General features: G+C 41.4%; 2 protein-coding genes across 4 annotated transcripts in view; both read left to right on the forward strand.

The window, feature by feature from the left end:
• Positions 1–9204, forward strand: part of crema (cAMP responsive element modulator a) — a 12225-nt gene extending 3021 nt beyond the window's left edge. For 2 of the 3 annotated variants that reach the window (XM_014016148.1, XM_014016150.1), the window contains exons 4-8: positions 1186–1274; positions 1349–1488; positions 2129–2305; positions 7321–7480; positions 7731–9204. In XM_014016148.1, the coding sequence (XP_013871602.1) occupies positions 1186–1274; positions 1349–1488; positions 2129–2305; positions 7321–7480; positions 7731–7875 (711 nt within the window). In that variant the 3' untranslated portion in view covers positions 7876–9204. Of the gene's footprint in view, positions 1–1185; positions 1275–1348; positions 1489–2128; positions 2306–4508; positions 4872–7320; positions 7481–7730 lie in introns of those variants that run through there. The other variant, XM_014016151.1, reaches the window with a different exon arrangement.
• A 3760-nt stretch (positions 9205–12964) lies between these two features.
• The window catches only part of LOC106522889 (E3 ubiquitin/ISG15 ligase TRIM25-like), a 1677-nt gene continuing 1206 nt past the window's right edge, over positions 12965–13435 (forward strand). Inside the window, 2 exon segments of the mRNA XM_014016121.1 lie at positions 12965–13365; positions 13367–13433. Of these exon segments, the coding sequence (XP_013871575.1) occupies positions 12968–13365; positions 13367–13433 (465 nt within the window). The 5' untranslated portion in view covers positions 12965–12967.

Consider the following 13435-nt stretch of genomic DNA (forward strand, 5'->3'; position numbering starts at 1 on the left):
GTATAAACTATATACAATATTTTTCTTGTTTACATGAATATGGTCTTTCTATGTCTTGATGTGTAAAAATAATAATAAATAATAAAATTCACAATATATTTTTTAGTTTTATTATGTCGCCTCCACTGGCCGTAAAGGTTCCCAAAAAGACCTCAAAAAGGCCCATGGACCACCAGTTGATAATCACAGCTTTAGCTTATTTTGCAGTTCTGGACACATTTTATTACTGCGTCGGTAGCAGAAATGTCTCTTTTCATTGTAAAGGTTGCAGACCCCTGATCTAGCTGCTGCGTTGAGATTTTATAAACATTGTTTTTGTGCAATAAAAGCTCCTGAAACTGGAGGAAAACCCAAATAAAAACAGGTTTTTGTTCATTAATGTAACAGCCGACACGCAAACCTGATGGAAGTTTTTCGTGGTGGAAGCAAAGCAGTTTGGAGGGAAATGAAACGAATATTAACAGGAAGCAGAATCAGCACATCTGCAACATTAGCTGCAAAGTGGAGGCAATTTGTCATCTGGTAAAAAAACAGATTTTTCACGAGGAAACGGGGTTACCAAAGAAGATAAAATCTGAACTGCAACGAAAAGACGCACACAAAAAATAAAAAGTCGTGTCCACGAGTGCTGCAGTTTGTGTCCGCTGCATGAAAGACTCGTCAACCCTTTTTAACAAATAAACAGATTAATCTAATTTATGGAAAACCCACATTTTTTATTATTTTAGAGTTTGAATGATGTGTAACATCCTCATCAGGATGAAGAAATGTTGGCACCTTGCTGTACTGATCSTCCTCTAAGCTACCAAAACAAGTCCTGTTTGTAACGCGCACCCATTACACATCAGTGAGTCAGAGAAACCAGAGTGTTGACACAAAACCAAATCTACAAGTTAAGATGATTTTTAATCCAATAATACAAATGAAGGGCTGTTCTGACTGCAGTAAGATAATGTTTAAAGTGCAGAAATGATTACAGTATTAAAAACGTCTGTGGGCACTCTGTAAAAGATTAAAGCTGAAAATTATATCCTGCTTAAATTCCCTCTTTGACGTCATCCCCGTCTTTCCAAACACGCACCACAAAGAGACTTCTGTATGGAGACAAACAAGCTCCTAAGAAACGACGCGAAACAGGAAAGTTGTTGCCAGAGTTTTAAAAAAAAAAACTGCCCGTTTGTTCAGATCGCCGCGGCGGCCGAGCCGGAGGACGACGAGCCCGCCCCCGACACCCAGAAGAGGCGTGAGATTCTCTCCAGGCGTCCGTCATATCGGTGAGGAGGGCCCGAAGTGAGATGACGTGGTGTTCTGAGCGGAGTCCGACAACGTTCTCSTGTTTTCTCTCCAGGAGGATCTTTAACGAGCTGTCGTCAGACACGAACACCGTGCCGAAGATCGAGGAGGAGGGAGCTGAAGACGTGCTGGACTCCAGCAGCCCMTCGGCTCTAGTGCCAAACTCCATCTACCAGACCAGCTCAGGCCAATACAGTACGTGTATATCACATATACAAGTATATACAGTCACTATGTACAAATATATACACATATATATACAGTCAGTATATGTAGATTTTATATATATATGGTCCTAATCAAGGGTGTAAGTTTAGGTCTACCATTGGGGGAGTTATGCTCAAAAACCCTGCATGTCATYTTTAGCAATTATGCTTAAAACGTAGATATATGACATTGTAATTTTTTTATTCAGGTCAAAGTTAACTAAAGACAAGAGTTGCTTCTGTCTTCTTAACTAGTTAATTTCTATTGCGTTTGAGCAAACAATGTCCTTTTATTGGAGGGGTTATTTTGACTGGATCAAATTATTGTGGGGGTCATAACCCCCCTAACCCCCCCGCAAATTACGCCTATGGTCCTAATCCACCAGGACGGCACATTCATTGGTGCCATTGGTCGGCTGTGTCAGCACAGTTTCAAGAGCATGAAGGTGATTTCAGCAGACAGGAGGTTACTCTAGGAGAGCTGGACAGGCCCGTCAGAGGTCCTTAAATCATCATCATCTATTTACTTCATGTGTTCAGAATAATCTGATTAAGACCCCAAACAGTTTATGTTCTCTTGGTATTTTCTTTCTATTCAGCCTGATTTAAAGTAAACTGTCTGCTCACAGTCGCTCTGGCTCAGGGCAGAGCCATCCCTCTGACCGGTCCTGCAGTAGAGGTCCTTCAAGGGGCTCAGGCCCTGACGGTGACCAGCTCGCCCACCCCTCAGCCCGGAGCCGCCGTCCTGCAGGCTGGAGAAAGCCCATCCCAGTTCTACATCCAGGGAGGACAGGTCCTGATCCAAGGTGGGGGGACAGAAACATATCCTGTTAGCATCACTTGTTAAGGGTCCTGTCTCAGTCTACGGTTTGTCTTAAAAACCAGCACATCGTCAGCGTAAACAAAGATATAATAAAACAGTTTTGTTTGAAGTTCGTTTTCTTTCTGTGWCATCAGTCTAAGGCTGGGTCCAAATTCAGGGGCTGTGTCCTCCGAGGGACAAATTTATCRTCYRTTTACGTCACAGCGCYGCGCYGGAGGCTGTCCAAATTCAAAATCTCCTCCGACAAATGTGTCCTCTTTCCCCCGATTAGAGGGACGAGTCCGATGGAGCCTTCTCGGCCCGCCGTATTCCCAGAGTCGTAAAGTAACTAAGTACAAATACTTTGTTACTGTGGAAATTTTGGTTATCTGTACTTTACTTGAGTAAATTTTTTTCGTCCAACTTTTTACTTTTACTCCGTACATTTTTAAAAAATGTAAGAAGTAGATAGTCATTACTCCTGTTTCATTCTGTCTCGTTATTGTTAAAAAAAATTCTATCCTGATAAACTGTGCCTTTGAATTTAATTGTGGTTAGATGAGAATTATAAGTGTTTACCATTCTGACACATCGTAGTTTGTACACAATCCATCACAGCTGCACGCCTTTAAAAAAATGTATTTGGAAAATCTAACCTCTCATTTTTACTCAGTATTTTCACTTTAATACTTAAGTACATTTTATGTCAGAAATTTACTTTTGATACTTAAGTACAAAATAAATCAGATACTTTAAGACTTTTACACAAGTAATATTCTTAAAGGAGACTTTTAACTTTTACCAAAGTAATTCTATGATAAGATACTTGTACTTTTACTCAAGTATGACTTGGTGGTACTTTATACAACACTGCGTATCCCATAATGCATTGCGGGCCGACCAGAGATTTTTTCCTGCTCGTAGTGGCGGATAAAGCGAGAGAACGGAGGACATATGATATGAAAATGAAAAGTTTGAAGCAGTTGTTGTTAATTTATCATTTATAAAAAGATGTTTTAATATTATTCTTGTCATAAATCAAACGAGCTGGTGTAGAGAAATAAATGTGCACCTATTTTAGGTCCATTAGTTCTTCAAATGTTGTCCTTAAGCTAATTTTGTTTTATCATATTTATAATGCTAATATATAGATATTTTTTAAATTTCGAACTATTTTTGCTTCTGTTTAGCGTCGTCGCGATTGCTAGTCGACAGGACGTACGCCGGAGTAAAGGCTGGACCGTCCAAAGTCACAAATATTTTTTCCCGTTTTTGCGGTCGACCAAGGACCTGGCCCACATAGACCGGGTAGGCCAGGTCCTTTGGAGAACCCAGACCTTCTGAGATCTCAACAGGACTTGCCTGGTAAAATAATGGTAAATAATAAAATAACAATAATTTATAAGCAGCAGCATCGTCGCATCCAATAAAACAGGGCTTTATAACTAAACTTCTCCAGGGGCCACAGTTACTGCAGATCAACAGCTCAGGGGCCCAACATCCAGCAATTAAAGTTATTATGTAAATAAACCAAGTATTACAAAGATATTTGAAATAGTTAATTTTGCTGTACTTAATCATGAATACAACATACAGAACCATATAAAAGTAGTGACAATTAAACATCAAAAACAAAAAGAGCACATTCTGCCTCCTATTTAACACAAATATTATTTTAACATCTTCGTCTTGCCAAATTTTTAAACCAATTTGATTTTCACTTTCATAGTTTTATCTTCAACTGCTTGTGGTTTTAACTGTCTTGAATGTGCATGGATTTTATTTTTTTGACGTTTCTGTAGACACCAAACATGTCTAAAAGAACTTATAGTAATTAAAGTAGAAAACTGGGGATTTGGGAAGAGATGAATGAACCAATGGGTAGCCCTGCAATAAATAATCAACCAAACAAGTTCTTCTGTTTTTAACAGTAGATGTTCAGCTGTTGATTACTCTGAATATTTGACTCTTGTTTTGTTAAACTCATGTTAGAGATGTGAATATGAACTGAAAACTAGTGATGTCAAACTTTAATTTAACGTTGTTTTTTTTTAACAAACACAAAGTTGAATCAGGGAGCTCAACAGTTTGCAGCCACTCGGGACACAATATCCTCCTGTTTGTTGAGCGTCTCTTGAGTTGCGTCACTGGAGCTAAAAATACTCCTCCTCCGCTCCCTCCCTCCATCCCTCCCTCCCTCTGCCTGACCAGCTCGCATTGTGTTTCTCCTCTGATCCGCGGCGGGGGGAGGAGGCGACGCGAGGAGGGAGGGGAGGGACTCTAATCCGGGGTGTTTCACTGACTTCAGCGGGCCGGAGTGATGTCACCGTGATGTCAATGCCTGTAATTGTGTTTGTGCTGCAAAGTTGACGAGTTCCCACTCTGAATCAGAGAGAGCCGAGGGGAGAGAAGGAGGCAGGGTTTAGATCTGAGAAAAGAGAAAATAATTTTAAGAAAAAGGGTAGATATCTTTTTGTTTGAACATTTTCTGAGGTGAGTTCTGTCCTCTGTTGTGGTGCTGGATTATTGGAAACAAGAGATGGCTGTCACTGGAGATGAGACTGAGTCAGGTACGGTTTAGAGATTTTTTTATTTAGTTTTTGTCTTAAAATGTTTATTCTAGATAAACATCTCGTGTTGTTTTGCATCTAARTCTGTCATTTTCTTCACCTGTAGGAGCAAAAACGTGACGGTGCTTAAAACTGTTTATGTTTAGATGTTGGTGTTTTTACTTCTTGCGTTGCGGAGCTTTGTTAAAATAAATCTGATGTTTGTGTTTTAGAAAAAAAAAACTGTGAGTTTGTGCAGAAATGCTGCTGTCGGTGTGTCGCCGTCAAACACTGAAGGAACAATCGAGCCAATAAAGTGGTTGTCAGGCAGGCAGGCGGACGGACGAACGAGGAGAGGAGGGGAGGGGAGGAGGGGAAGGAGTAAATGAGGGGGTAGCAGTGGGGTGGGGGGGTAAGATAGTTGCTGGTTTGACGTCACTGAGTTTCCTGGAACACGAGCAAGGCAGGGAAGAGAGAATGCAAAATGTGCGAGAGAGACGCACGCACTGACGTCAGCGCAGGCCGAGCCGCTGCTATCGCAAGAATGAAACACTCTGTGTGTGTGTGTGTGTGTGTGTGTGTGTGTGTGTGTGTGTGTGCTGTCTGAGTGAATGTGTGTTTGTTTGTGGGAAAGATTGAAACTTCCTAGGAACAAAGTGAGAAGAGAGAAGCTGACACACACACACACACACACACACACAGAGCGAGCCGAGCTGCGACTTGTTGAGTCATCGATGACTCAAAGCAGAAAGTACAGAAACCCACATCCAGAAAACAGATTTTTTTCTTTCCTTTCTTTCTTAAATAACAGTTTTTTTTTTACATGCTGCCTTTTTGCTGTCTTCTGTAAACTGTTAGGAGTTATCAGGAAGTCGCAGCAGTTTGATAAAACACGTCGCCTCCCAAACACACACACGCACATTCTTGTATTTGCATCAAACTGAGGACTTTGGATTGACTTCCATTCATTTTTGTAACTGTGTTTATGCCCAATCCAGACATTTGCCCTAAAATTAACCATTACTGGTTTATAGTTAACCCTAACCTGAACCAGAACTTAATTCGCATCATACCTCTAAACCTAACTAGTAAAGCACAGCAGAGCTGCAAACAAAGTGAGGACATTGAAGAGGTCCTCACTTTACATCAAAGACCTCACTCTTGCTTAAAAACCTAACATGGTCCTCACTCTGTAGTCAAAACAACTACAAACACACACTCATCTTCAGAGCTGATAAACTCTGACCTGAAACAGTTTAATAAACGACGCAGACACTTTACTAAGAAAACAAAAAATGATCAGTAAACAAAGCAAAATCAAGCAGAAACCTTCACCTCGCCAGAGCTGTGTCGTTGGTTCCCATGGTACCGGCTGCTGAATCATTGAGCACAAGTCACTAATTAGGTCATTTATGAGCAGAAAATGAATAAACATGAGAAATCAGGCCTGGGAGCTTCAACATGCTCACCTTTTGAAGGCAAATATTACAGTACAGACACTTTATTTTGAAAATATCTGAGACTTTTTATCAATTTTTAACAAGTTTTTCTTAAATGAGAACAAATGATTGGTTAGTTCTCCATCTAACCCAGGGGTCTGCAACCTTTACGATCAAGAGAGACATTTCTGCTACTGACACATTAATAAAATGTGTCCAGAGCTGCAAAATAAGCTACAGCTGTGATTATCAACTGGTGGTCCGCGGGCCTTTTCGAGGTCATTTTGGGAAACTTTACGGCCAGTGGAAGTGTCATTATAAAACTAAAAAATATATAGTGAATTCTTTTTATTTTTATCCACCAGAACAAAAAGACCAGATTCATGAAAACAAGAAAAATACAATCTATAGTTTATACCTAATTTCATAAAAACTTGTACAACTGAATTATTCAGGTATATTTTTCTTCTAATTCTTATTATGTAGTTTTTAATATTCTTTAAAGGTAATTCTGATGGATTTGAGAGAAAGATCATAGAAAGAAGTTGGATTATTTAAGTTAACAGGCTAGCATGAGCGAACATGTTTTACTTTGTGTTAGTAGTACTGATCGTGTATTTGCATACAAATYGATTTCTGTTGTGAGTATAAAAACAAACAAACAAACAAAAAATCTGTTATGTTTGGTCACATTTTCAAAGAGTCACTGTAGAGRGACCAAAGAGCCACATGTGGCCCCAGAGCCGCAGGTTGCAGACCCCTGGTCTTAAACATATTTCATTCATTCATTTTAGTTCTGAAAGGTGTCTCTGCACTTTATGTAAACAAAGAACAAACAACACCTGGAAGCTTCGAGTCAGGTGACTCACCTGCAGTAGACCGGCTGTTGGTAAACACGTCTCTGCAGGGTGGTGGAGTCAATAAAAGGAGTTTGAACTCAGGGTTTTTTCCAAACTTCTCTTTCCGCCTCAGCTGTTTCTGTCTGTAAACAAAAAAACGTTAACCCCGTTTTTGTCCATGTTCGCCCACAGCCGCCACCGGAGACATCCCCGCCTACCAGCTGCGCTCGCCCAACTCGGGCCTCGCTCAGAGCATCGTGATGGCAGCGTCCCCCAGCAGCATGCAGAACCCGACGTCGCATCACGCCGAGGAAATCACCCGCAAGAGGGAGGTCCGGCTGATGAAGAACAGGTGAGGAGCCGCTCCTCGAGCTTAACCTCGTTAGTTTGATCAGTGATGAGTGGGCGGAGCTAAAGGAAAAATTCAATTAGTCTCATAAGGAGACTCTGACAGCGTAAATAGTGAGCAAACAGCACTTTATTTTGTTTTTTCTTAAATATAAGAGCTGCTCTTCAAACATCAACACTAAACTTTTCAGTTTTTGTAGATTTAGACTCTCTTCAGGTGTTTAAAACAGTTTKTTCTCCTCTTCCCCCTGCAGGGAGGCAGCGCGCGAGTGTCGCAGGAAAAAGAAAGAGTAYGTGAAATGTCTGGAAAACCGCGTGGCCGTGTTGGAAAACCAAAACAAGACGCTGATTGAAGAGCTGAAAGCGCTGAAGGACATTTACTGCCACAAACCTGAGTAGCAGCGGACGGTTGTGGCCACAAACTAAAGACAGATTATAGACTGCTACAGCAAATCAAAAAAACATAAAAAAAAACCAGACTTCAGAACAAAAACTGCTTTAAACGTCTTTGTTTCTTTGCTCGCTCAGGCCTGATTTAAAGCCAAACGCAGAGGCGTGGAGGATTCAGACAGCTGGAGCTGCCAGTTTTGCTCTTGTTCTTATCCTGTGCTGTTTGCATGTGAAGTGTCGTGAGCGCGGTGCGGCGAGGCCAGCCAGTGACCGCCATCTGAAGAAGAGCAGGAGGAGGAACAGGAAGAGGAGGCGCAGGTGCTTCCTGAAAACGTCGGACTTCAGAGGTGATAAAAGCTGCAGGAAGCGAGCCGGTCAGACGAGGCGCACAGATCCATCACCAGCTGCAACTCTACGTGTTCAAGTCGCCGTGTCGTGTGCAGATAAAGCTTCTGGTTCAGGTTGTTGCATTTCATCGTCTGAAAGCACAAAAGAAAAACATCATCAAGCATCTTTTCAGTGAAGCAATGTTTTTGTTTTGGTTCAAATGAGAAGATTAAAAAAGAGAGAAATTAAAGAAAAAAATCCTCAAAGAAACTTTTTTTTGTTTAGGTGATCAGACCCAGAAGGTTTCAGGCCAACATAAAGAGCATCATTTCTATTAAAGTTTTATCAGTAAACAATATATTTTTCTCCACAGAAGTGAAATTATTACGAGCTGCTCTTTAGTCAAAGCACACAAGAACACAACTGTTTGAATATTAAAATTAAATCATAAATCTAATATATATATTTTGTGACAAATTACTTAATTAAATAATAAAATAGTCTAAATTAATAGATATTTTTCTGTCCTGCAGTCACTTTTCTTTGTTTTAATTCAACCCCGGGTTTAAAAAGGTGAATGAAAACAGAAAACTGTATTTGGTCTGAATAAAAATACTCTGTTTAAAGGGTAATGCCAGTTTCTTAACTCTGTTTTTGTAAAGACATTTTATTTTAAACTTTAGGTTTTGTCTGATATTTAAAACAGCTTCCTGCTGATGTCGTAGTTGTGTTTATTCCAGTGATTAACATTTTATTTTGTATTTATCACTTTTTAACAGTTGAGTTCACTTGTTGTTTGCATTCTGAATATTTATCAGCCAAATAAGGCGTTGTGGTTTATACTTTCACAGGATTGGCCGGATCATTTGAACTGTAGAATGAAATAAAAATTATCTTTATTATCAAGCATCTTTTTTTTTCCTGCTTAAAATAACTCCATCTTCTTTATGTTCTCTTGTTTGAATTGTACATTTACTTATGTTTGTCTAATAAAATTTTAAATATGTGAAATATTGATTTATTGCTTCATTTTACTGATGCAGTATCCTCTTTTTTGTAAAATTAGTACACTTAAAGCAGCAAAGGTTCATACAGAAAGTACTTTAAAATAAACATTATATTTTTGTGTTAATATATAAATATAATGCTGAACTATGAGTTTTTTTATTCCAGTTCTTGCAAAAATGCTTCAAATCTTTTTTTTAACTTTTAAAACATTATTAGTTTATCTGAGGCCAATCACACTACATACAGTTACTGACAAATAATTTGTAATAAAGCTGAAGTAAACTGAAATAAAAACAAATGTTTGAATGTTTTTAAGCCAACTTAAGGCTCAAGGGTCATAAAATCACTTTTTGAAAGCAAAAATAAGTGAAAGCGGTTTCCATCGCAACAACAGGCATTGACCCTGAAAGGTAGAGTAAAATAATACGCTGCCTTTATTTAGTGTTTCAGTGTCACACAAGCATTTATACACAGTGAACATCTAAATACAAGTACTTTTTAGAATAAAACAGTCAAAAGTATAAAGTTTTTAACTTTTTACTGATAAAAACAGAGAAATCAGTGTTAATATAAATACTGTCTCAATAATTTAAACAGTTTTTTTAAGGTTTACTGAGGTTCAGGTATCAATTTTAAACTCCTCCTTCTTTAACGTCAAACCCAAACAAAAGTTAAAAGTTGGATTGTGGGAGTCCTGCTTTTCAAACATCTCCTTGGCCTTTGCTCCAGAGGGACTGGAGTGGAAATTTCCACCTTATTTGAATGTGGCCTGCWGGAGAACTGAAGAGCAATAATAAACTAGATTCTTTCATCAGCCGAGGGAGACCTCAGCTGGTCGCAGCTCACTACTGCAAATAAAAGATCTTCAGAAAGCCTGAAGAACTATTAATAAACTATTGATCCATTTTTCAACGTAACTCATTCTGCAATTTTTGTTCTATTTCAACAATTTATCAAAATATTCGGCTCCTTCGGAACAATCCTGCTGGGACCTTTGGCATTTCAGCAACTTATAGTTTTTTCTGGTATTTATTCTGTTAATTTAAAWTTTTTTTAGGTTTCTTTCTGCTAATTTTTGCTTATTTTAGCAGATTTTTGCAAATTTAAGCAATTTTTTATCTTTAGCTACTTTAAAAAGAAAAAAATTGTATAGGTCTTCTGGACGGGTTCTTCTCTAATGAAACGTTTCGTCTCTCCTCCAAGAGACTTCTTCAGTCTGAGAGTTTCAGGCAAAATTCAGGCTTTTAAGCACTGCCTCCATGCGACTGATACATCACATGGCTATCGTTGACACCTAATTAACACCTATTGTTAACAGGGGGTGGAGTGATACTGGCAATAGCCACACTGTAGGAGGGGGACAACTGAAAACGGAGGCCTTCACCTCTGTTTAATGATGGACGGTCTTTCTTCACAAAAATGGCTTCTTTTACTCCTCTCTCAAACCAACGTTCCTCTCTATCAAGAATGAGAACATCCTCATCTCTGAAAGAGTGACGGCTGGCCTGTAAATGAGTGAAAACTGCAGAGTTCTGGCCATTAGACATAGCTCGTCTGTGTTGGGACATTCTTTTGAACAGTGGTTGCTTTGTTTCCCCGATGTATAACTGCATAACTGGTGGAGGCCTCCGTTTTCAGTTGTCCCCCTCCTACAGTGCGGCTATTGCCAGTATCACTCCACCCCCTGTTAACAATAGGTGTTAATTAGGTGYCAACGATAGCCATGTGATGTATCAGTCGCATGGAGGCAGTGCTTAAAAGCCTGAATTTTGCCTGAAACTCTCAGACTGAAGAAGTCTCTTGGAGGAGAGACGAAACGTTTCATTAGAGAAGAACCCGTCCAGAAAACCTATACAATTTTTTTTCTTTTTGATTTTTACCTGGATTACTGAGATGCATCAGGACTTTAGCTACTTTGTTGCAATTTTCTAATGTGAACTTTTTTTTCATCTAAATTCTTCTTTGTGATCTTTTCAGCTTCTCACTGCTTCATTCAGCAAACATGCTCTTTCTGCATCCATCCGTTTGTTTTCTGCCGCTTACCTGGGGTCGGGTCACGGGGGCAGCAGCCTAAGCAGAGAGACCCAGACTTCCCTCTCCCCAGCCACTTGGGCCAGCTCATCCGGGGGAATCCCAAGGTGTTCCCAGGCCAGCTGAGAAAAATAGTCCCTCCAGCGTGCCCTGGGTCTTCCTCTAAGCCTCCTCCCAGTGGAATGTGCCCAGAACACCTCACCAGGGAGACATCCAGGAGGCATCCTAACCATATGCCTGAGACATCTCAACTGGCTGACTCTCGATATGGAGGAGCAGCGGTTCTACTCTGAGCCCCTCCAGGATGACCGAGCTTCTTACCCTATCTCTAGAGGAGAGTCCAGACACCCTGCAGAGAAAACTCATTTTGGCCGCTAGTATCCACGATCTTGTTTTTTCGGTCACTACCCAAAGCTCATGACCATAGATGAGGGTAGGAACGTAGACCGATTGGTAAACCGAGAGTTTCGCTTCGTGGCTCACATTACTGCAGATGCAGCACCAATCCGCCTATCAATCTCCCGCTCCATTCTTCCCTCATTCATGAACAAGACCCCGAGATACTTAAACTCCTCCACTTGGGGCAGGACCTCCTTCCCTACCCAGAGAAGGCACCCTACCCTTTTCTGGCTCAAGACCATGGTCTCGGATTTGGAAGCAATGGTCCTCATCTYGGCTCCTTCACACTCCGCTGTGAATCCCTCCAGTGAGAGCTTCATTGTGAAGAGGAGAGGAGATCACAATCTGATGAAGCCAATAGGACCACATCATCCACAACAAGCAGATATGTGATCCTAAGGTYACCAAAACGGATCCTCTCAACAACTTGGTGCCTAGAAATTCTGTCCCCACTCCTGCTMGGCGCTTCTCAGCATGGGCAACTCCATAGTGAAAGTGTGTCCAACCCCTCTTGAGGAGACTGGTTCCAGAGCCAGAGCGGGGCGTCGAGGTGAGTTYGACTATATCTAGTTGGAACATCTCAACCTCACACACCAGCTCAGGCTCCTTCCACACCAGAGAGGTGACATTCCACGTCCCTAGAGCCAGCTTCTGTAGCCGAGGATCGGACCAAGGTCCTCGCCTTTGAMCWCTGCCCCTCACACATTACACCCGACCCCTACAGCCCCTCCCACATGTGGTGAGCCCATGGAAGGGAGACCCATGTCTCCTCTTCAGACTGTGCAAGGCCAGGCTCCATACAGTAGGTGAAAGCCTGGCCATCAGGCGCTCSCCAGCCTCCAGGAAGTGCCCCACCTCCTGGCCTGGCTTCAGAGGGGGSCCCCAGTAACCTGCGCCTGAACAAGGGAACACCAGATCCATTTGTTTTACTCATCATGAGGGGTCTTTGGGCTGTACTTTGTCTGATCCCTCACCTAGGAACTGTTTGCCTTGGATTACTTTACTGGGGGGCATGAAGCCCCTGACAACATAGCTCCTAGGATCATTGGGACACTCAAACCCCTCCATCATGATATGGTGGCGGCCCAGGGAGAGGCTGGAATTTATTGCACTGTATTTAAAATTGTGGCCGGACCAGTCAGGTCAGGAGGAGGCAAACTAAAATGAAAGTAAAATTGTTGCAGTTTTGTGAATTTCTCCTCTTCTTCCTGCTCTCAAACAGCAGCTGCAGCCTGATTGGCTTCTTCTCTCCACCCAAACGTGATCTGTGAGTCATTGGCTCAGAGCAGTTTCTGTTTTCAGTAAGTGAATCTGACAGCCTTTCGTGAGAGGAGACATGGAGCAACAAGGTGTTCAGCTGGATCGAGAAGCTTTCTCCTGTTCCATCTGTTTGGATCTGCTGAAGGATCCTGTGACCACTTCCTGTGGCCACAGCTACTGTATGAAGTGTGTTCAAAACTTCTGGGATGAAGAGGATCAGAGAGGAATCCACAGCTGCCCTMAGTGCAGAGAGACATTCATACCGAGGCCTGCCCTGAAGAAAAACACCATGTTAGCAGCTTTAGTGGAGCAGCTGAAGAAGACTGGACTCCAAGCTGCTCCTGCTGATCTCTGCTATGCTGGACCTGAAGATGTGTCCTGTGATGTCTGCTCTGGAAGAAAACTCAAAGCCATCAAGTCCTGTTTAGTCTGTCTGGCCTCTTACTGTGAGAAACACCTTCAGCCTCATTATGATTCAGAAACACAAGCTGGTGGATCCCTCCAAGAAGCTCCAGGAGAACATCTGCCCTGCTCATGATGAGGT

The sequence above is a fragment of the Austrofundulus limnaeus genome, unplaced genomic scaffold (assembly GCF_001266775.1).
Source record: "Austrofundulus limnaeus strain Quisiro unplaced genomic scaffold, Austrofundulus_limnaeus-1.0 Scaffold139, whole genome shotgun sequence".
In the NCBI taxonomy this organism is placed as follows: domain Eukaryota; kingdom Metazoa; phylum Chordata; class Actinopteri; order Cyprinodontiformes; family Rivulidae; genus Austrofundulus; species Austrofundulus limnaeus.